Below are 23,685 nucleotides of genomic sequence, written 5' to 3' on the forward strand. Positions count from 1 at the left end.
AAAAATTTTAAAATATTTAAATTGTTTAAAATTATTATTATTTTTAATAAATTAATCTGATCTTAAACATAAAATCATGACCGATCAAAAGAAATTAAGATAGTGTTTATTTTTTCATTGAATTAAAAAACCTAAAATATTTGACTTTTTCTATTAAGTTAAAAATAACCAATTGATATAATAAATGTAACTAACGTGAACTTTTTATTAATAAGTTCAATTTAGATTTATTGATTGATATCAACGTGTTACTTTTAACTAAATAAAAAAATTTAAAGATATTGATTTTTTTTATTCAGTTAAAAAACAAATATCACATTTTTTTCTCTTTTGAAGAAGTATTTCAACTAACCCAATTAATAAAACCTACCATTTCTATCATCTTCATTGAGTAATCACCTGAACTCTCAACATGCCTCGCACTTCTGCAAGACACTTCTGGTTCCTCGCATAATTGAAAGAAAAAAAAAGAAAGAACAATAAAGATAGAAGAACTCATTACATTTAGTTCTAAAGAACTATCACAAAGTGAAGAAAAAGGAGAAAACTTCAAGCCTCCCACATGGTCTTCTCCATTGCTGCTTGCCCATGTGCGATGTGCTGCTCAAAGCTACTAAAACCTTGCATTCTTGGGTGGTTTATATTCATTCCTTCAAACATTTCTTGCTGCTGCTGCTGCTGTCCATGGAAATTCCCAGGCCGGGCTCCTCCGATCCCCAAGAAATCGACTGTCATCGTATCAGTTTTTCCATTTCTTGGAGTGCTACTTAACCCTGGATTTGTAGTTTTAGCAGCCAAAATGTTGTTACTGTTGCTATGCTCATGATGCTCCATGTTCTTGAACAGTCCATGGTTTTGATCAAACAGTCCTGAGAACATCCCCATTTCGCTCATCACCTCACTCTCAGCCCCATCATTCTGATAAAAAAACTGGTTTAGAAACTGGGTTGGATCAGCTTGGAGGTGGTGATCATTTGAGCTACTGTTCTTCTGTAGAAGTATCCCACCAAATGGGGTTGGAGCCATGCTTGTCACAAAGCCCTTTGGTGGAGAGTTATTCATTTTAGTACTTGCAGTTGCTCCCATTTGGGCTGCTTTCTGCAGCAGTGCCGTTGCAGACATGAGCGTTGACGCTGGCGGCGGCGGTAGTTGCTGTCCATTTTCAAAGCTGGGTGATGATGAATTAGTACTGAGCTGAAGGCGGGACGAGGACGAAGGAGACGAAGCGGTTATTGGGCACCCAAAGAGGCTTCCAGAGGTGGTTGAGAACATGCCAGCAGCTGCCATGTTCAAGGGCTTTGGAGGTACAGGCATGGGCTCATGGGGTAGGGTTTTAAGATGGTTTTTGGAATCAGAGTGAGTAAACTCGGACAACCCCATTGTTGAATTAGGGTTGTTGTTTAGAGGCATGGAGGACAACAGCTCAGAGACCTGGCCTTGTATTTGTAAGTTGCGTCTCATGGTGTTTGCTAGACCTTGATTCACTTTGGTGTTTTCTTCAGCTAGGGCATCACAAAAAGCCCTATGAGTGATGAAGCTATCTCTTCTGCATGCAACAGCAAAAGTGAAGCAGCCGCTTATTAAAATGTTCATCTTGAGCCTTCTTAACTACTACAAACAGAAAGAAAATTAAAAGGGTTTTCATTTTTTTTTCTTCCATCCGATAGATAAGTAAGAAAGGGGTGGTTTGGTTTGAGAGAAATTCTCATAAATCACTTTTATCCAATAGTACTTCTGTGAGATAAGACTTAAAACAAAAGCACTTTATGGAGAATCAATCTATGCTTAGATATGATAAAGGCAAAAAGTACTTTAGAGTGTTTTTATAATGTGATGTATAACAAAAAGAAAGAAAATAAAAAGTGGAGTATAAAAAAAAAAAAAAGAAAAAAAAAAGGGTTCTTAATCAGTATACCAACCTGGAGAAGATAGTGCCACAGTCACACTTATACTCCCTGGTGCCACAGGTCTTGGAGTGGGCTTTCCAGTCAGACTGAACTGCATACTTCTTGGAGCACTTGTCACACTTCCATTTCTTCTCCCCATGTTTTCTGCAGAAATGCTTCTTTATCCCTGTAAGATCACCTAGTGCTCGAGCTGGGTTATGGTGAACGCATGAGGGTTCTGGGCATACATACACCCTTTTCCTGATCTCTGTGCTTGATCTTTGCCTCAGCTTCCATGGCAGATTATGCCCTCGCCTGTGTAACTGAAGGTTTTGATCTCTTTGGAACCCTTTGTTACAAATCTCACACACAAACCTGTTTGTTGCCATTAGGGTAGTTGGTGATAGAGCTATCACTTCTGCACTTGGGTCTGCATTTATACACACGTATATATATGCATAAATTAATGTAAGTTTGCATAATTTTGTTACAAAATTTGGAGTACAATTATTTTATGGGGGTTAGTGGTATTAATTAGAGTGCGGGTCCATATCACCTAGGATTTACTAAATCCGAATCTTCTTGATATTTAAGTGGTATAAGATAGAAAATGCTAGTGTATATCATCGAAGATTTACTTGGAGATTGGTATTTGAATGAATGATGACAAATACTTAAGCGGTATCAAGTTGTAATAATGTGCATTAATCCATGTATTCAAAGGAAAGGAAAATTTGTGTCTTGATTAATTTATTCATCATTTTTTTCACTATCTGTAATCATAGGAGGAAGAAAAGTAAAAGAGGAAAATAGTGAAGAAAGTGCATGTAAAGTAAACACACTTTAGGGAGGATCATGCTATGCTTTTTCTTGAATGATTTGTGAAGAAAACTCCTCAATTCCAATGAAAAGGTTTTCCTTCTCCTTGTGGGTGTTTTCCCATGGAGTGAATTGAATTCTCAAACACATCACAATTTTGAATATACAAAAAGTGAAGCATTTGAATTGAAATTAAGCCAAGAACATCAAGTGGAGAGAGGGAGAAAAGATAGAGAGAGAGAGAGAGAGAGAGAGAGAGAGAGAGAGAGAGAGAGAAAGAGTGGGACATTAGATATATCCCATGCATAGAAATATATGATTCCCTTGCCTGAAACAGTTAAAAAACAAAAACAAAAGGAAAGAAAGAGAGGGCAGGCAAGGCAAGCCAACAACAGTACTTCTTCCCTACAATTATTGTAATCCCCCAAGCAAACCAATAATTGAACTCTTTCAACAACTTACACATCAATAATTCCCCTTTTTCTCTGTAATCCATTTAACCTCAAAGTTTTCTTTTTCTTGGGAAAATAAAGAGAAGGAAAATCAGAAAAGTACTGTTCTCCATATGGGTATACCCTAATCTGGATCAAATCTTCCTCTACATCTTTTTCTTTTGTTTCATTGATTTAATCCCAAAAAAATATCCATGAAGTACTACCAATTGAAATTAACAACCCCATCACATGATTTGCTAAATAAATTGAAAAATTGTTGAAATTAAATGCAAAACATTGGGTTATTGAACTCATGCAAAATTGAGCATTTAGAAGGAAAATTAAACCAAACCCATTTGAGTTTGGTCCGAATATTCAAAACCCACTAAAACAAATCATTAAAAAAATAAAAATAGAAAGTAGAAAGAAATCACTAAAGTAAAGATTCATGAAAACATATGGTTGAGAGTTAATTAATTCACCTGGGTTTCCTGGGAGATTCCTTTTCTTCTTGGCTGGTGGAGGCTGCTGCTGAGAGATGGAGCCATTGCTGTTGTTACTTGTAGATGAAGGCACTGATGAGCTTAAGCCATGGAGGTTGTTGACAGGCTGCTGCTGAACTTCTTCTCCACCATTAGTTCCAGAAGAGAAGCTCCCACCATCCCCAGCTGTTATGTTTGACATTGGAGGAGGGCAAAAGGATAAAACAAAGCTAGCTAGAGATAAGGAGAATTTTATTCAAAACTTTTGTCTTTCTTCTCCAGCCTCTTTAATTCCTCCAAACTCTATTGTTTCTTTCTCTCTAATGGGAAAAGGATTTTGCTTTTTGCCTCCTATATGTATTTTCTCTCAAATGGGAATTTTTTTTTTCTTTTTCCCCTAACACAAAACCTGGGATTTTGTTTTCACCAGAGGGAGACAAAAACCAAGAAATCCTCCATCATTTCTGGTGGAGAAGAAGATAGTTGTTGCTGCCACAGGAAGAACACAAAAGAGAAAGAACCAAATAAGTCTTCTTCAGCTTTGCAATATCATATATATATAAAAATATATATACACACATAAAATCTTATGTTAATTCTTGTAGGGCTCTAGTGTTTTTGAGTGTTGGCTACAACTCTACATAGATATGCCCTTAAATTTGGTGGGTATTAATGGATTGCCCTTGATTTTCTTCTTTACCAAATGTCCAAAAGAAAAAAGGAAAAAAGAAAAGAAGAGAAAATTCTATATGTAGTATAGCTAGTAGTATTTTTTATAGTAGGAGGGAAGGTGGTGGAGTAGAAAAATTGTGGTTTTGGCATTAAGTATTTAACCTTTGGATGTCAGTGGAAGGGTAGACAAGTGTAGGACCTTTGTGCCCATTTCAACAACATTAGGGTTTGTTTTTGTGAGTGTACTTTGCTTTGGTTTTATGAGAGGATCATGACCTCTAATGGTTTGTGCATGTGAAGTGCCCCACTTTTCTTTTTCCCTTTTTCGGAATTTGGAATTTGGAGTTATGCCAAGTACTTAAAATGTGGGATTAATTGGGCTTAAATCATATTTTTAAAGCTAATCAAAATGCTTATAATTAATTTTTTTTAAGCATGAGAAAATAATTTTTACCCGAAAATTTGTAGGGTAATTGAGAAAAAGTACTACTCATGCTTTCATTACTGTTGCAATTTCATGCCTAGGTAAATTTTACTCATCTTTCTTGAAGTTTGAGCTAAATATATTCAAACATTGTGAGTTTGAAATTTCATCAAGGTGCCAGCAAAAATAATAAACAAAAATGATCGAGAAGATATATAATGAAATTTCAAATTAACAGTAATTAGATATATTTAGTGTTAACCTTGGAAAAGGTAAGTGACACTCACATGTTTTTGTCGAAACATCATTTAGTCTGATTATATTCGATTATTGTCTTTTTATGAGAAATAGATTGAAAAACTCACTTCACATGAATGTGAACATTGTACATTGTTTAGAATATGAGGAAAAAAAAATTATTCCTAATATGCTTAATCTTCTCTATTAAATTTTTAACTATAAAATTTATAGGGTAGTTAATAAAAGTACTATTCATGCTTTCATCAATATTTCAATTTCATATTTTTGCTAAAGCAACATCAACCCTAATTAAATTCAAATATTCTTTCTTGATAAGAATTTATGTGAAAAATAAATGAAAAATTTCATATAACAACTAAAATTATCGAGATAAGAGAAAAATTGTTTGAGATTAATAAAAATATGAAAAGTTAAATTTACGTAGTGTTTGTTTTTTAGTAGAATTTAACCAAAAATAAACACAGCATTAGTTTGAGAAAATTATTTATAAGGTCCTACCAATTTTTTAAAATGTAAATAAGTAATTAATTTCAAATTAATGAAAGCATCAATATTCAACTAATTAAATATTATTTAGGGTCTTATATATTTTAAAGTATTGAACCAAAGCCCATGGGCATTTTGGGAATTTGGTTACATTAGTGTGATCACGACTCAATTGATTTCAGCAATTGCAGGCGTACGGGGGCTTTCTAGATAGATATTTTGTTCGTTTTCCATGATATTTTATGAAAGCATTCTTATTCCACAATTGTCCCTGTCAGTATCACTAAACCACCAAATTGCCATTACTACATAGGCGGCCGTGATCCTCCAAATGACCAAAATACCCCCACCAGTCACGGGTGGGCACTGATCAAATCCTTCTCGAAAAGGACCCGACAATAATACAAAAATTCTTCTGTTCACGTGGATGTCCTAGTACTTTACACATGGTAAGATCGCACAAGGATATTTTGGGTATTTTACAATTATCATGTCATTTTTTTTTCTTAATTTTTTTGGGGCATGTTTTAGGAGGATATATTTCAAAACAGAGTGATGGCGAATGAAAAATAAATTGACTGATTTTTTTGGCTTTTTAAAACTTTACTAAATGTTTAATTTCTATAAGAAAAATGCTTTCAAGCATTGGAATAAACTTAATTTCTGAATAATTTGAAAATATTTATTTTTATTAAAATTGTATATAAATATTTATATTTGTGAGAAAATAAATTTATTTGAAATAGGCTAAAATAAATAAATAAAATTATTTTTACATACATTTTAAAACTTATTTCACATATTTTTTCTTCTATATAAAAAATAAATTATTTAAAAATACATAAATTTATAATTAATTTTAACTATGTTTATTTTTCTTTTCTATTTTCTATAATAAATAAAAACAAGAAAAAAAAAATCATTTTTCTTAAATTTCCATTGCCTTTATTTTTTTATTTAGAGAACCAAGATAGCTTAAAGAATTTTGACCCCGTAGTAATTTTAGAAAATATTTTTAATTTTTAAAAATATTTTTGAAAAAAAAAATTTAAGGACCTATTTGGAACCTATTTTTAAAAACAATTTTTTATTTTTCAGAATAAAAAACATAGAAAACACCTTTAACAATAAAAAAATATTATCTATTTTCTATTCTTAAGTATAAAAAATATGGTGTTTTTAGAAAATATATTTTAATTATTTTTACTTGTTTTCTAAAATTTATTTTAAGAAATAATTATATAAACATGTAGAATGATTAAAAATAAAATATTAGATATAAAAATTATTTTTAAAACATATTTTAATATTATTTAAAATATATTTTAAATAATATTAAAAATATGTTAAAAACATTAGATTTTCAAACATATTTTTATTCTATAAAAAATTTTAAAAACTATTTTTCAGAATTATTTTAAAAAATAAATACCAAAATTTAGAAAATAGTTTTAAAATTTTAAAAAAATACTTATAATGTTTTATAAAAAAAAACACTCTAAAGATGACTCTTCTAAAAATACTTTAATAGAAAACACTTTAAAAAAATACTATTAGTAAAAACATTTTAATTATCAACACCTTCTAAAAGAATTATAATATCTCCCACCTCAAAAAAAATGTCAAAAATAAAAAAGAAAAGGACAAATGTTAAAAAAAAAGGTCGAAGAGAGTGGATAATAAATTAGAGGGAGGAAAGTGTTGTCCTGTTTGGAGAGAGAGAGAGAAAAGAAATGAGAAATGAGAAAAGAGGAAATGGTGTGTGATGATGGGACCTTTGCATGCCTATAACTTTGGAACTGCAATCATGTGAAGTTTTGTTGCTTTCCTTCTCTGCACCTTCCTCCCACTGCTGGATGCCCCCCCAGTACTACTGGCTGCTGCTGTGTGATCATGTCCATGCACTTACTCACCCTCCAATAATTATCCCCTATCCTCCTCTCCCAATCAATCACTTAACCCCATTAATTCCTTTGTGATGGTGGTGGTGGTGGGTGATCATTTTTTTGGCGTCTTTTTCATGGTTTACATGCATTTTATTCTCTTTACTTTTTTTTTTTTTGGAAGGTCCCACATCGACTTGGGGGGAGGGGGGGTGGGGGTCGTGGCGGGGGCGCGGGGGTGGAGTTTCGCCCTTTTTCTGAGTCCATTTTTTTTTTCTCCCTCAACCTCGTCACGAGTGTGCTCATGGAGAAACATTAATATTATAGTTTTGATTTAGTTTATTTTTGTGAGGTCCCAAGGGATAAGTTTTTGTCTATGTCAATGTGTTTTGAAGTTGGTGAGAATTACCATTTCCAAGATTAATAGAATTTATATTAAATACTAGATCCAGTTAGATGATATCAAAATCAAAATCAATTTTAATTAAAAATATCTTAAATATGTAAAGTTCGACTAATAAAGAATATTCGATAATTTGGTCAAAAATGTATTTTACATAAAGGTCACTCATATTATGCAATGATAATTGGACAAATTTTTTTTGGTATCTGTCTTGTCTTATCTTTGATAAAACAGGTTTGAAATAAATATAAATAAATTTAGCGTGTATTGGACCAAATTTTTTTGGCTTTAAAATATAGGATGCGTTTGAGGCAAGCTTTGGTTGGACTTTATTTTACACCGTCCCATTCCGATCATATATAATATTAAATAAAAAATTATTTTAATTGATTATTTTTCATTAATTTTCAAAATTTTAACATATATAAAGTATTTTTTTTGTAAAAATAAATTAAAAATATTTATAATATTTATTAATTTATAAATTTTATTTATTTTTAAAGTACAAAAGTCTAGACAAAAAAATTTTAAAAAATGGAAAAAAGAAAAAGTTAAATAAGACCGGGATGAGAATTTTCTACACTCAACTTGTTCTTATTGATTGATTGATTTATTTATTTTTGGTGAGGATGCGATTAAATATAATTAAAGGAGATGTGAGTGACTCGTCCTGAATTCGCTTTGTTGTCATTCTTATATTCTATGAGCTTTAAACTCAATATACTTTTATTAATAATTTCATTAAAAATCTCTCCATTTTCATTCATCTTCTCTTTAACTCAAAACAACATGAAATTTTTATTAAATTTTAAACTAATGAAATTTGTATATTTAATTCAAACCTTAAGAGAGATAAGTGAAATTACTGTTTATATATATATATATATATATATAATATTTTAAAAATGCAAAATCAAAATCCAAGATAACTAAGACAAATAATCAGTTGATTAATGATTCACCTATATTTAAGATGAATTTATATAAATGTCATCACAAAATGATGTGTCATTTTGAGTGAATATATATCATAAATATGAAAGCTTTTGTTTCATAATTTCATAATCCAATCAACTTAATCGATTCAATTTCAAAATATAATATAATAATTTTACTTTTGTGGCATATTTTTCTTGTCAATTTTAAATCATTTCTCAACACCTTAAAATTTTAATCAAGTGACAATTTTAAGAATACTTGATGACCCTTAATTGTTAGGTTATTTAAATTATTTTTTCTAAAAGTTTCATGGCATAAATGGTAAGCTTTTACAAAGTGAAAAGTAGTGATGATGGTTGTTAAGAAAAGATAATTCAATTAACTTGGTAGTCTATGATGTTCACTAATTTTGTTCTCAAACATGCACCATATATATATTTTATTAATTATAAAATTTACTTAAGTTTGAATAAGAACACCCCTTTTAATGAAATCAAAGTTCTTAATTAAGAAATAATTAATCTTAATTTATTTCCATAATTGTGAAAGATTAGGGTGGCCCCAATCACATTAAGTACTCCTTTTTCAAATGCATTATGATGAGTGATAAGTGATAACCACTATGGAGGCAATAATTTAATTAATTTATTTGCATGCCCTATCATGCAAAATGAGAGTGACCCTAATTACAAAATCCTTCTTTTTTTTTTTAAATGGGCACTTGACCAATTGAGAGAGATGTATAGAAATAACTTTTTTTTTTTCCAAATATTTATTTTTTATTTTTATATTTTATTGGGTAGGTAGACTTAATGGGTTAGTCACCAAGTGGGTATGTGGCAAAAAAAATTTAAAATTTAGTTAAATGTATATTTCAATTAATTAATTGGACCCAATTAATTAATTATTGCTTAATTATATTAAAAATAACTAAAAGCCACTTTCTTAAAGTGGAGAGTCCAACATGCATGAACACCTTTTTTTTTTCTCTCTAATTTTATTGTTTATTTTTGGGTAGAAAGATAGCTTTTGACTGTTGCTCTTTCTTTTATTTTTATCTATTAATTTTTTTTTGTTCACATGCACTGGTCTAAGACAAATCTTCATTCAAAATTGAACAAAATCCTCCATTTCTACATTTTCCTAAGCCCTTCATCCATTTTCACCTTTTTTTTCTCTATATTATATAACATGCTATATATAATTATAATTATAATTGAAAATATATTTTCTTTGTTTAAATAAGTTAATTAATGAAAACTTCATATTCAATGTCGCGAAAATCATTCTCTGACTTATTTGAGAAGTTGTTTCATATTTGATCGAAAAATCTTTTCTAATTTATTTGAGAATCTACTTAATATTTAGAGTATGTTTGACAATGTTTTTATTCAAAGCATTTTCTTTAAAAGTGTTTTTTAAAAAACCCTTATCAAGTGTTTCTTCAGAAAACATTATAAGTAATTTTCAAATACTACAATGATTTATTAGATTTTTAAAATTATTTCTTAAATTTTGCCTAACATCTATGTTTAAAAAAAAAAAAAACACTTTTTAGGTTAAAACCGCTTCTTAAAATTACTATCAAAATGCGCTCTTAATTTAACTTTTACATCAACAAAAATCACCCTTTAAAATCATATTTTAACCGTCTTTAATTACTTAATAAAGTAAAAAATAAGAAATTATCTAAATATAAAAAAAATTAAAAATTATTAATTTTCAACCGTTCACCCTACATACTATCAAACAAAAGTGGAAACAAAAGATTTTGCTCACACTTTTATCATATCATGGAATTGTATTTATAAGCTATGGATGTGAAATATGGGTCTACCATGGTATAAATTATATATAAAAATATTCAAAAAAATTAGGGTAGGGAAGAAAGCTAATTCAAATTGAAGTACAAGTATGTCATACATGGTGAGACAACTAAAATTCACAGCTAAGATCCATTTATTTGTCTTGTATGGAAGGTTAAGGGTCACCATCCGTGTGGTCACCCAATGGATAGACCATCACAGCTAAGGTCCCTACCCCACCATGGACAACATTCTCTTGTCATAGTACTGTTTGAAACCCTAGATCACATGCCATTGTATATATGCCTTGAAAGGTAAAAGAAAATTTATGATAATTTGTATAAGAAACTTAACTTTTTTTTATTTTTACTATTTACTATTATTACTATTATTTAGGTTTAAACGAAACCCAAGGTGTAAATATCTTTGACTTTATAAAAGAAAATATTGATTGTTATTTTGTCGTGTAATTAAGTTTTAGAAAGCAATTTGAAAACATTAAGATTTTTCTTGGTTAGATGTCTATTGTGAGTAGATAATGATTATGACGTTTATAATGATATTTGATATATATCTAATGCTATATGACATGAAGCTATATTGTACATGACAAGTTATTTAGTTTTAGTATTATTGATTTAGACTAATAAATAAATAAATGATCGATCGATATTGATCTTAATATTATTTAATATGCGAATTCTTTAATTTATTTGTATCAGTAAGGGTATTATTGATTGCTTAATCTCGAAGCCTCATTTGAATCACTAATTTTGGGTTGTGTGAATGTCAAATTAATGTATTTTTGTACTTTATTGATCATCTACCTAGCGTACTTAACATATGTGTTTAATAAGGTAAATTGATAAATGACTTGGTTTATGAGATAGACATTTTGATAATGATGTGTTAATTAAAAAGTCAAAAAACAAGTCTCTCTTTGTCATGTTGTCTCTTATGGAAACGACCTTAGCATTATCTTTAAGCTAGGTTTATTTCTAGGCTCATTGAATCTGTTAATATTTTTATTACCTGATTATTAATTGATCGAGGCACTCAAACCAATCTTACTATGCCCAATAGTGAGAGAATTGATTTCATAAAGAAAAAAAGATTAAGAGGGTATTTGATTTTTGTTTTTGTTTTTTTAATTTTTTGTTGAAAGTAATTTATTATCAGACTGTAAATCATTTGTTTTTCTATTTTTTTTTATAATTTATTATACATTTTTTGTTGAATAAAAGAATTCAAAATATTTGACTTTTTTTAAATGAAAAAAATAATATATTGGATTTTCTTTATTTTTTCATACTTAATATAATTTTTTTTTTTTTTATAAAAACAAACAAACTAAAACTTAACATTATTAAATAGTATTTAGTTTTAAGTTAAATATCACCTAAATCTTTATTAAAACTTCACGCTCAACTCTTTATTCAAATAGACATATTAGTGTTATTGGTAGATGAAAAATATTAACCTATCTTAAATAATAAAGTCATGACTCAAAAATAAAGTAAAATAACAAAAAAAAAATAAGTATACATGCTCCGATTTTATAATATATTTAACACATGACAAGTATGTCTCGAGACAATGATGTAATGTATTTACACAAATTATATTAAAGCTTTAGTTCTAATTAACCCAGTATCTGTTATTTGTATAATATATACAAGACAATTTAATTTTTTTTTGATAAAATTATTGTTGGATTAAAATGCGCTCAAATAAAAAATTAAATGTCAATTTATTAATCATTTGAGCCATACACAAATAAGTATATAAAAATTAATTTTTACCAAAAGCATGCATTAGCATGCAAGAAATACCTAGTTTGCTTACCCTAAAAAGGGCTCAAATTTCTTAATGGAGAATGAGATCTCTTTTACAAAGACTCAACGAGTATAATCATGGCTATTGGGAAAACATTGAATCTATGGTATTAATTGGTAACGTCCCTTTGATAACACTCAAAATAATATGAAGAAAGAGAGAAGCCCTATTTAAAATATTGCATGGTACCCACCAACACCAACTACATTCTTTATCAAAATTATTGCCACCTAACTCAAATTTGTACATTAAATTTTCTAATAATATTCTTTGTCTATGTAAATAAAAATGTTATATCTATAATTAATTTTTAAATAAAAGTATGAACTTTTCAACAAGATGTATATATATATATATTTATATCATACATCAATCATTGCATAAAAAAGTGTAATTATTATTAGAAATGGATCTATGAATGAGCAAAAGAACTTGAAATAACCTTACACAAAGTAAAATATTCAAGAGAATAAATTAATAAATAATAATCCAAGTGTTTAACGATTAGGGTTTTGATGGTATGTTAAATTATCGCTTATTTTTAGAGATTAAACAAAGTACGTTTGAGAGTGCTTTTACTCGAAGTATATTTAATAGAAGTGTTTTCTGAGGAAGTGTTTTTAGGAGAATAACATATGATCAAATATTTCTTCAAAAAACACTAAAAGTGATTTTTTAAAATTTTAAAAGTGTTTTCTTAATCTTGCCAAACAATTAACATTTTTTTAAAAACACTTTTTGTAAAAACCACACCTAACCATGTAGATGTTGTCCATTTCAGTCCTAAAGGGTTTCTCACAGTTTTAAAACACGTGTATAAGATTAAAAAAACCTATACTTATATAGTATAAGAGATTTTTTCTCTTATTCGATGTGAGATATCACAATCATCTACACGTCCTCGTTGTATCTCGTAGGATTATGGGACGAAACAGATAAACATCATTTCCAAGACTAAACAAACTCCCACACTGTGGTTATGAATTAGATTTGATACCATCTGTAATGATACATATCTAATTATATAGATATTATTAATAACTCACATTCAACTATATAGATATTGTTTGTTTTGGACCCAAAGAGTCCTTATAATTTTAAAACATTTCTACAAAATTACAAAGAACCCATACTTATATAATATCAAGAACTTTCAAAATTATTTTCTAAAATCACGATCAAACATACTTTCACTTTAAAACTCCATTATTTATACCTCACAATTAAGTGATCCATTTACTATTCCTTCAATTACTGGTCTCTTTCACTATCCATGGATCCTTTGTTTATTGATAAGATATTATTTTTTTACCATTTTTATCCCTTGACATTATCTTCGCCTATTTCTATATATATATTTTTACATTGATTAAATATATATTGTATTGTATGTAAAATTTCCAAGGAAATTAGGTTGATTTGCCATTCGAATTAGTCAAAGGTAAAGTTTTAAGGGAACATCCCACATCAATAAGAAAAAGATTTACTGTATTCAGACAAATTTACTCTTATATTAGCTGTTAATTTGCTTTAAAAATTATTAAATTATCTTCAAACTTAAGTAATGATTATAAATTGGGTAGTCAAATTTGGATTAGTCTTACACATCACCTCACAAAGAATGTACGACTTTGGACTTAAGCCAATCTATAAGTTTGAAGCCGGCATATTTTTTTAATTTCTTTAGGTTGAACCTAATTCAACTTAAATAATTCCCACTTGCATCTACACCCCGATAGGAAAACTCCAAAAAATAAAAATAAAATTGGCATTTTCTACTTAAAATAAGGAAAGTAACCGCTATTTCTTACCTTAATTTTCCATTTAAAAATAGGAAATGATAATATTTTTATCATGACAGCACTACATTGATAACAAACTAAAGGCCGTTTGGTCATGGTTTCTCAAACTTCGTTTTAAAAACTATTTTTAAATTAAAAAATAAAAAATAGTTTTTAAAAATAAGTTTATGATTAAACAAGTCTTATTTTCCTTTTGGTTTTTAAAAACTGATAAAAACAACTTCTATTTGTTCTTAAAAATTGTTTTCTATTTCATTTTATTTTTAAAAATTATTTCTTGAAAACAACGATAAAAAAGTATTAAAAAATTTTAAAAACGAGTTTTGTTTTTAAAAAACAAAAACCCTTTTTTAAATCACTATGCTAAATCGACTCATAGTTTTAAAGAATTTAAACAAAAAAATTAATAGTAAAACTTGATTGCTCAATGACCCTCCATCGAAGTCATCAATTCTTTTTCCTCCATCCAAGTCATCAACTCTTTTTCCTTTGATTCCCCTCCTTTAAGCTTACTTCCAATATTAATCATGACAAATAAGTTAAATTTAATAGTTTAAAACAAATTTTTAGTTTCGTATTAGTTCAACTTAAATAGTTAAGAAAAAATTTAAGAAAGTTCGTATTAAGTTAATTTAAATTATTAAGTGTTAATTTTATCTATGCCTACAATAAGAGATATATTTGAACTTAAACCCTATAAATTAAAAAAGAAAAAAAAGAAAAAAGAAAATAAAGACTAACAATGTTGACCATGATTTTTAAGTTGTTTTATCATCATGATGAGAGACATGGGCCCCAATGGGACTATGGGAGTCACTTGATGGAGCCATTGACAAAGTGATCAATTATTGCTTGATTAAGAAGAAAGTTTGTAAATGATATCAATTATTTCCTTTAAATTTAAAAGTTTGTGAAAAATGTTTGGGATGTTTGTTTCCAGTGAAGAATTCACAGACGTAGAGAATTCCAAAATGTCGGTCAAATTATTCAAAATCAAATTGATTATAAAGATATATTTGGAAGACAATGATGATGATAGCTGCCTAATACATACTTAATCATCAAGATTTTGGGCAAAAGTCTCAATTGGTGGGCCCAATAATAAAATGGCTTTTCACTTTTTGTTTATTCATTTATTAGATGTCATTCAAATAAAAGAATGCTCTACAAGGTGCCACTTGGCCTAATTCAAAAGGGTTCATTTCATCTCATTATGATAGCTTAGACATGGGAAAAAGCATGAGATTTTCAAAAGTTTTCCATGAAAAATGTGGAGAAGAGGAAAAAAAATGTTGGATGGATAAATAATTAGGGTTTTTCAATTAATTTTTTTTTTTATGTTAAGGAATTCATTTATAAATCTATTAAATCAAGATATGAACGGTTTTTAGTTTAAAAAATGTTTTTAAAAATAAATTAAAAACTCGTTTGATAATGATTTTAGAAAAGATTTATAATATTTTTAATACTTAAATGTTAAAAGTATTTCCAAAATCACTGTCAAAGGACTCTAAGTGTTTAATAAAATTTAAAAAACGTTTTTAAAAATTCAAAAAAATACTTTTAATATTGAAAAATTACTGTTTTTTAGATAAAAACTTGATAGATGATTTTCTTAAAAACACTTTCATTAAAAATAATGTAATCAAAAGCCACTGGTTTATACCCCGAAAATGGTTTTTATATAATCAATATTTGTATACATATTAGAATTTTGTTTACAAATTTAAAATAAATAAATAAATAAAATAAAATAAAATTTAAAAGAAAAGAAACTTAATCTACATTTTTATAGTCATTACCATAAGTTCCTCTTCCAACCCCATTGATGCCACACATGTTCCTGATTTTATTTTCTCAAGAGACAAACAGAATCCAAGAACCCTAGAAAATTGCAACCAACCCTCTCAACTTCTTAATGACCAAAAGAAGTAATCCTTTTGTGGGCTGTTTAGGCTCTACCAATACATTCATCTGAAAACTTTCAACCAATTTAGAACCAGGAGCACTGTACTACAATATTATGAAGTAACCTAAAAAGAAAAGAAAGGAAAGGAAAAGAAAAGAAAAGAAAAGAAAAGAACTCTGAAGCACAATTCAACAGACTCCCAAAATGCCTCAAGCAACAAGAATTTAACTTCTAATCTACGAGTTTAGAGCTAAGCATAAGAAATTAGAGAACCAACTGGACTTGGTTAATAAATATCAAGCTACAAAGTTCAACCATGAGCAGAAAAGGGGGGTGAAAGAAATGGAAGCCACTGGATTCGGCGTAAAATATCACCTGCGGTTCTTGAATTGGTTCATCAAACAAGTACATATATGAGAGATGAAACTGTCAGAAAAATCATTGAAGATGGAGTAATCCTCCTCAACAATCACAAGGACACCCATTATATCAATGAGTAAGATAATTACAGGAATCATCCGGTACTGAAGAATTGCAGAAACTTGGATAAGAAAATGACCAATTGAAACTAGAAATCCTATGAAGAGCCACAGTGAGTTGCCGTTAAAGGGGAGGGGAGAACCCTATTCCTCGAGTTACGCAATATTTCATTAACTGAAGAGGCTTTCATCCTCTTCCCAAATCAAGAACCAGACTACAATTAAAAAGGATTACAGTTTAGCATTCGAGTTTCACCAGCTATAGATACATCAATCCATTAGAAAACTGAAAGAGACTGTTGTATACTTTGTATAGCAGACTCACCTCCTCTACAGCTGTTCCTCTACAATGGAAATTCCAAGTTGACAAGCTCCTACTTATGAAGTACCATTATCACAGTGCAGAATGAAGCTTCCATCCTTTTGCCCAGAAACTTGTTTTTGGTAATGATGTTCTGTACTGTGATGTGGTCATTCTAAGATTGGCAACTAGTTAATGTCGTAAAGACCATAGAAAAGTTCTGATAAAAAATGTAGTTTCGCATCTAAAAATTTAGTACGAGAACTGCTTGTCAATCAAGTAATAATTTCATACTAGAGCATCTATAAATTTTAATCTCTTGGCCGAGGAACCAAAACCAAGTATTAGTCTTCATGGTCACAGCACTTAGCTTCCAGACAGAATGTCTGCCAATTTCACCTTTCCCAGTCACGATAATTAGATGAATTCCATCATCCATGCTGTTAACTAGAGATTACCTGGTCAATCTTTTCATCTGAAGACCCACATAGCCAATTTGCCCTCCAAATAATTGACCTGATGACTGTAGCTGGAAAATAAGAAGAAGAAAAAAAGTCGTCATTTGAAATGGAAACAGATAAACATGTAGAGTAGCAAAGTATAAGAAGGTCATGCTTCTGAATTCTCACAGGAAAAAGTAGTATCTGTTTTGGCTTCCTTCTTCTTTTCTTTTTTTAGTGCATTTAGTAGCTCTTCTTTCAATCGCTCCTTCCAGGTTTGTCCACTGACCAATCACTGCCGCCAGAACACAGTATGAACAGGCAACATGGTTGCCTTTATGAATCATGTAACATTCAGTATGGCCACTGGCAAGCTGCAAGATCTAAAACCAATTTCCATAGGCCAATTCAAGCATGCTTGGACCAATTATTAGGTCTTTTAGGCAAAAATACACTATTTTGGGAGCAGTCACGACCATCCGAATATGGATATTTATATCATGTTGTCAGCTTCTAGAACATTATACTTATAGCATACTGCAGTTGACCATCATAATCGAAGTTGAAAATCCACCAAACAATACCTTAAGAAGAAAAACTTCTTAGTGTTCATCCATCCATCCATGATTGACTCTCCAAATGTTTAGATCTGTTTTTATCCACTAGGTTTGCCATCACAAGTGCATGAATGAATGATTGCAAGACATATGAAGACGTTGAATCTTTATGCATAATAATGCTGATGAGTCCCTTCCTTTCCAGCAGCAAATACTTGGCTAAAAAGCCCAGAAGAGAAACAACAATTAAACTGAGCCAGAATTTTTGGTCCAATATCATCACTACGAAAATACTAGCTAGTGCTCAACCTTTCTTATAATGAGATTCTGCAGAACATAAGAGGTCTGTCCTGTTTGACAAACACAAGTATCAATCAATTGTCAGTTATTGGCATGATAAAATGCATTAAGCGACCATGACTGGCAGGAGTAGCTCAGAGTCATTTGTGTTGCACAGATTTAAGAAGATTTGATCCAAGCTGTAGAGGCATTGAGATATGGAAAATAGTAATTTGATGGTTCTAAGAGGGATCCCAGTACATCATTGCAGAAAAGAGACTGAAAAATCGGCATTCTTAAAATTGCCATGTTTACAAAACAAGGAGTTGTCCACAGCACGACATGAATGTGCAAGCATCGAGTAACGATTGGGTGCTGTGATCCAGGACTGGATGGTGTGGATGCCTCATCTGTATTTTTTGTACTCTAGCTTTGACTTCTATAGGATTAGTTTCAAATGATTTACTGTCCCATGGTTACCACCTAATAATTTGAAGAGTTCTTCACATATGCATAATGCCTTCTCTATATATACTTTTACTGTTTTTTTTTGTTTTTAGGTATATACTTTTCCTGCTTGTTGTGTCAATCAGATTGAATGTGTTCGATTAATTAAAATTAATTCCACTAATTTTGAATTGATTCGTTTAAAATTTTTAAAAAGTAGACCAATTCAACAACACCCCACCCACCAACCCCCCATCCCACCCCCACCCACAACCGAAAGGTCCATCTAGGCTACCAAGAGTGTACTCATAAGCACATACACAAAATTATAGATGAATTGCAGTAATATTCACAAGTTAACACTTACATCCATGAATTTTCAGTTTCAATATGTTGTGAATAAGTACAAATTCGAGCATCAGAAATTGAAGCAGAACTTACCATACATATGAAACATGGTGAGAGACAGGAAAGAGAACCAAATAGCTACAGAGAGTCCCATTGTAATGTGAGCAAGAAGCAATCCGAAAGCCATACCAACCATTGTCTCTACTGTCTCCTGACATCCTTCCTATCAAAGTATAGAACTAGTTACTTAATCATAAGCTCATATGATTTCCATCCAGCTCAGAATGCTTATACTCACACCTTGTCAATGCAGCTCTAGTTGCTCTGCTTGCAACACCAGCTAATTTTGAAGAGTGTAAAATTAGATTTTGATAAGAAACACCAACACAATGTGCATTATTCTTATTCAGCAGAAATATTTTCAATTCCACTGACAGTATTGACTACCAAACAAATGTTGAGATCACAAACAGTATTAACATATTAACCTGTCATGTTCACCAAAATACATAGAGTTTAATCAAATACATGAGCTAGGGCAATAAAAATCAGAAAGTAGCACTTCCCAGATCTTAGTAGCTTTTCATTTTGTAACAATGAATTGGAGTGTACAAAACCTTACTGAACAATCTTGATATGCTCCTTAAGCAAACTATGAACACAAACGCCAAAGGGAACAAAGGAGAAACAAGATCCATTAACATTCCTGCAACCAACACAGAAGCCTCTCATATCATTTAAAGACAGAGAATGAAAAGGATAACAAAATTATAACCAACTATATGACAGCCATATTTAAATGAAATTAATTCCAAGTTCATGGGGAATACAATGCTGTACACTGATATGGTAGTCCTTTTACTGGTTAACATATGGCATTATAGGGTTGATTATTTGGAGGAGCAAAAGCCTAACTCCAATTGCCTTATTACGACTTGATGAATACCAATCCAGCAGTTAGGAGACATGCACAACAAACTAGTAGCTAAATTGGTACTTTGAGGTCCCAACCATAAACAATGCTCTCCTTAACCATGAGAAACAAACAGAGAAAATTAAGGGAAAATATCCTGGCCAAATGGGAAAACAGACATGGGAGAAACCACCGAGGAGAAACAAAACTGCAAGTGCATACAATTAGTCTAGTTGAAAAACCAAGAGAAAATTGAAATAATTATCCGTAAAAGTGAATAATTTTTGTCAGAAGGATTAACATACTTAGCATACTTATTTTTATCAGAATTTGCACTTTAGATATTGGTAGTTAAGACCCGAGAATCGGCATTCATGATGAGAAAATTAACATGAAAATATCATTATAACACATTATCAAACATATGTCCTACATCCACAATTACTACGAAAAGAAACATTAATATTTTGTCTGTAACCTGAAAAACAACATAAAGTCTAGCTAAGGAGGGTTCTCTTCCTCTTATGCCTCCATTTTTCTGGAAACAAAATCAACCCAGGAGGTAAGACTTAAGTTTAAAAAAATTAATTTCTTAGTTATCTCAGCAACCAATTGGAGGGTAACTAATATTATTGATTTCTGCAAAGAACCCAATAGATCTAGTAAAGCCAGAATCCCAATTAGGATATCCCCACCAAATGATAGTACAGAGACCAAGATTCAATTTGTGGTCACCCAATGGGACTTTACTGAGAAATCTGCAGAACTTACATAAGCCCAGAAGAACAAACACGAGATTTGGTCCAACAATTCAACTCAAATGAGGATGGGCATGGATAGATTCAAATATGTATCAGAAATACAAACTTCAACCCTCAAAACCCTAGAAAATTGTCTCATTTTACTCCATTATCCAGAAATTGCTTACAGCATTGGGTTCAACTGTAGCAATTGTAGCAGCAAGAAGCAAGAAGACCAGAATAACTTCAGAGAACACCCAACCCATCACTCCACCCACCAGTTGTTACAAAAACATAGCTTTAAATTAAGAACCCATTACCCAATCTGATATTCCTGGACCAATCAAACAACCCAAAAACAATCAACAAACACCTAAAAAAAAAAGGAAAAAAAGAAAGAAAGAAAAGGCACACAAGTTCAATATCATCACTAATAGATAAATCCTTGACAAAAAATACTAACAGTCATTGCATATTTGCTTTATTCTCAAAAAATCACTAAGTTAAAGGGGGCTCATATATTAGAACTTAGACTTGCTAGTAGAAAATCAATTTTACGACCAATCTGCACTGGCTTTGCTGCAAGAAATTTCAGAAAATGTGGCTGTTTTTGCAGGTATTTGATGATAAAATTTTGAGAAATGTTTCAGAACAATGCATCTCCTTGGTTTATGGCAACTCTTTCTCTTTATCCCAATAGGGGCCATCCTCAAAGTTCCTGTCAAATTCAGTTTATTATAGACTAAAAAATCACCCAGAATCTGAAAGCTTCGAAAAAAGCAACTGCAGCTGCAAGGGAATTTCATATATATTTGAGTTAGGTGGGCATGTGGGTCTGTTGAGTGGATGATGAAATATCATCACACTCATATGCTTACTGGTGTCTTATCATTATCTTATTTAATTAATTCGAATAAAGCTTTTCCTTTTTTAAAGAAAACCTTAAAAATTAATTAAGATGATTATTCTCAGAAAATAATTATCATAATTAATTTAAAATAGCATTATGAACTTTTTTTTTCTTTTTAAAATGCTTTCATTATCTTAATGATATATGGATATAACAAGATAATAAGTATTAATATTATATAAACCATTAAAAACCAGAATATGAATTTATTATTAATTTATTTATTATATAAAATATATGGACATGAATTTATTTATTATTCATAATTTATTAATATTAAGAGGTACTTGTGATAACTTTTTTATTTAAAATTTTTTCTTTATTAAATATTAGAAAATTATATTTTACATATAAATTTATTATAAAAATATATAAATATGAATTTATTATTATTTTTATATCAAATAAATATTAATATTACATAAATAAATATAGTATGATAGTAAGTATTAATATTATGTAAAAAAATAAATATCATAAATTTAAAACGAAATATGTATTTTTTAACTTTTTAATATCTATGAAAAGCGTTCAAGATATATAAATATAAATTTATTATTAGTTTATTTATAAACTCTTTTATTTAAAATTTTTATATTATTTTTTATATATTTTTTCACTTTTATTTAAAATTTTTCCATTACATTTTACAAAGTGTTAACAAATTAATTTTTATCACCCCACATGAATGCACGTGTTTTTAGACTCATTAAATAAAGGGAATCATGTTACCGGACACCAACCCAAAAAAATTTGAGTTTTTGAATCTTTATATTTGACTTTTGAATTTAAGTGTCAAATAGAAAAAAAAAAAAGTCCTTTCTAATCACCGTCCACATCTCCCTCCTTCCCCACGAAAATCGACAAACACTACGCCGACGTCATCATCGACCACTACTCACACCTCTCTCTGGTCGGCAATCTCCCCCTCTCTCCTTTTCCCTTCCCTCTTTCTCTCTGTTTCCTTCATTTTCCACATCACCACCGTGGCCCACTACCAGCGACCCACAGCTCTTGCTACCTCTCATCGGCGGCAAGATCGAGTGGCAGTTGGTCGACGTCATCATTGATCGCAGCTCACAGCTCTCTCTGCCCGACAACCTCCCCATCTCTCTCTTTATATTCCCGCTTTCTTTTTCTTTCCTTCACTCCCCTTTCCACATCACCACTGCTTTAATAAATTTCAATTTTCTTAATTTTTTGATTTTTTAAATTGTTGATGACTTGATTTTTTTTAAAAAATAAAATTGATAATGACTTGATTATAAATTGTTGATGACTAGATATGATATATGATGATTGATGACTTCAATAGATAAAAAATTTTGTGAAAAAACCTAACAAATAAAGTAGATATTGTCAAAATTTAGATATATTTTATTATTATTTTTAAATTTTAATAATATATAAAATATATATTTATGAGGTTAAATAAAGAATCAATAACTTTTTTGATTTAATAATCGATCCGATTCTCAAAATATTGGTAACATCAAGGTCTACTGATACAAATAAATGAATGTTCACCATTCATTTACTTAGACCATTTGTTTTGGGTGATGTTGAGGATAGTCATCGGCAGTAGACTAACACCTTCTTGACCAATTAACATACCAACAGTAGTGATTAGGTAGACCATTTGTTTTGGGTGATGTTGAGGATAGTCATCGGCAGCAGACTAACACCTTCTTGACCAATTAACATACCAACAGTAGTGATTAGGTAGACCATTTGTTTTGGGTGATGTTGAGGGGATAGTCATCGGTAGTAGACTGACACCTTCTCGACGAATTAACATACCAACAGTACTGATTAGGCCAAGGTGGTGAACCAATTCCATGGAAGAGCAGTAAGATAGGTCGTAGGAGGAATGGTGGAGAGAAAGAAAGCAGCCAACCAAGCAGCAATAGTTTCCAAACTGGCCCCGAGCCTAAGGAGCATAGGATTGACATTGAAATCAGTCATAGGGTGAAAAATCGGATTCGGTCCGTCCAAAATGCAAAAGAAAGGACTCGATCTCAAACTCAATGGCCAAGGATACCAAAAGTTCCTCACATTCAAAGGGGGACCCAGGATTTCAAGAAATTCTACAATCCGAGGGTAGTTTCAATCGGTCCTTACCACCATGGCAAGCCCCACCTTCACCAAGTGGAAATGATCAAGCCTCTATGTGCCCAAAACTTCCTGGCTGATAGTAACCAGTACATCGAAGCTTTGTACAAAAAAATTG

The 23,685-nt window shown here is 30.4% G+C and overlaps 1 protein-coding gene and 1 long non-coding RNA gene across 7 annotated transcripts; both read right to left on the reverse strand.

Annotated features, from left to right (window-relative positions):
- Positions 1 to 356: 356 nt before the first annotated feature.
- LOC100263074 (zinc finger protein GAI-ASSOCIATED FACTOR 1) lies at positions 357 to 4,230 on the reverse strand. Its single transcript, XM_002284015.2, has 3 exons — positions 3,622 to 4,230; positions 1,920 to 2,316; positions 357 to 1,546 (listed from the first exon to the last, which is right to left on the reverse strand). The coding sequence occupies exons 1-3, from the start codon at positions 3,821 to 3,823 to the stop codon at positions 550 to 552; spliced, it is 1,596 nt and encodes a 531-aa protein (XP_002284051.1). The 5' UTR covers positions 3,824 to 4,230; the 3' UTR covers positions 357 to 549.
- A 12,456-nt stretch (positions 4,231 to 16,686) lies between these two features.
- On the reverse strand, positions 16,687 to 21,375 carry LOC104881360 (uncharacterized). 6 transcript variants are annotated; one of them, XR_002031685.2, is made up of 5 exons: positions 20,734 to 21,375; positions 18,986 to 19,598; positions 18,128 to 18,168; positions 17,451 to 18,037; positions 16,687 to 17,350 (listed from the first exon to the last, which is right to left on the reverse strand). It is a non-coding gene; the product is annotated as an uncharacterized LOC104881360 (long non-coding RNA). The 6 variants fall into 6 exon arrangements; XR_002031686.2 differs by having other exon boundaries at positions 18,986 to 19,115; positions 19,193 to 21,375; XR_002031683.2 differs by having other exon boundaries at positions 17,451 to 17,635; positions 17,846 to 18,037; positions 18,986 to 21,375.
- Between the last annotated feature and the right edge of the window lie 2,310 nt (positions 21,376 to 23,685).

The sequence above is a fragment of the Vitis vinifera genome, chromosome 14, assembly GCF_030704535.1.
Source record: "Vitis vinifera cultivar Pinot Noir 40024 chromosome 14, ASM3070453v1".
Classification (NCBI taxonomy): domain Eukaryota; kingdom Viridiplantae; phylum Streptophyta; class Magnoliopsida; order Vitales; family Vitaceae; genus Vitis; species Vitis vinifera.

Bases quoted from the DNA above. Each gene is read 5' to 3' on its own strand.
- LOC100263074 (XM_002284015.2), bottom strand. From the start codon at position 3,823: ATGTCAAACATAACAGCTGGGGATGGTGGGAGCTTCTCTTCTGGAACT. The intron at 2,317-3,621 runs GTGAATTAATTA...GTATAAATGCAG, and splicing joins GAATCTCCCAGGAAACCCAG to ACCCAAGTGCAGAAGTGATA. The intron at 1,547-1,919 runs GTTGGTATACTG...TGTTGCATGCAG, and splicing joins TGTGGCACTATCTTCTCCAG to AAGAGATAGCTTCATCACTC.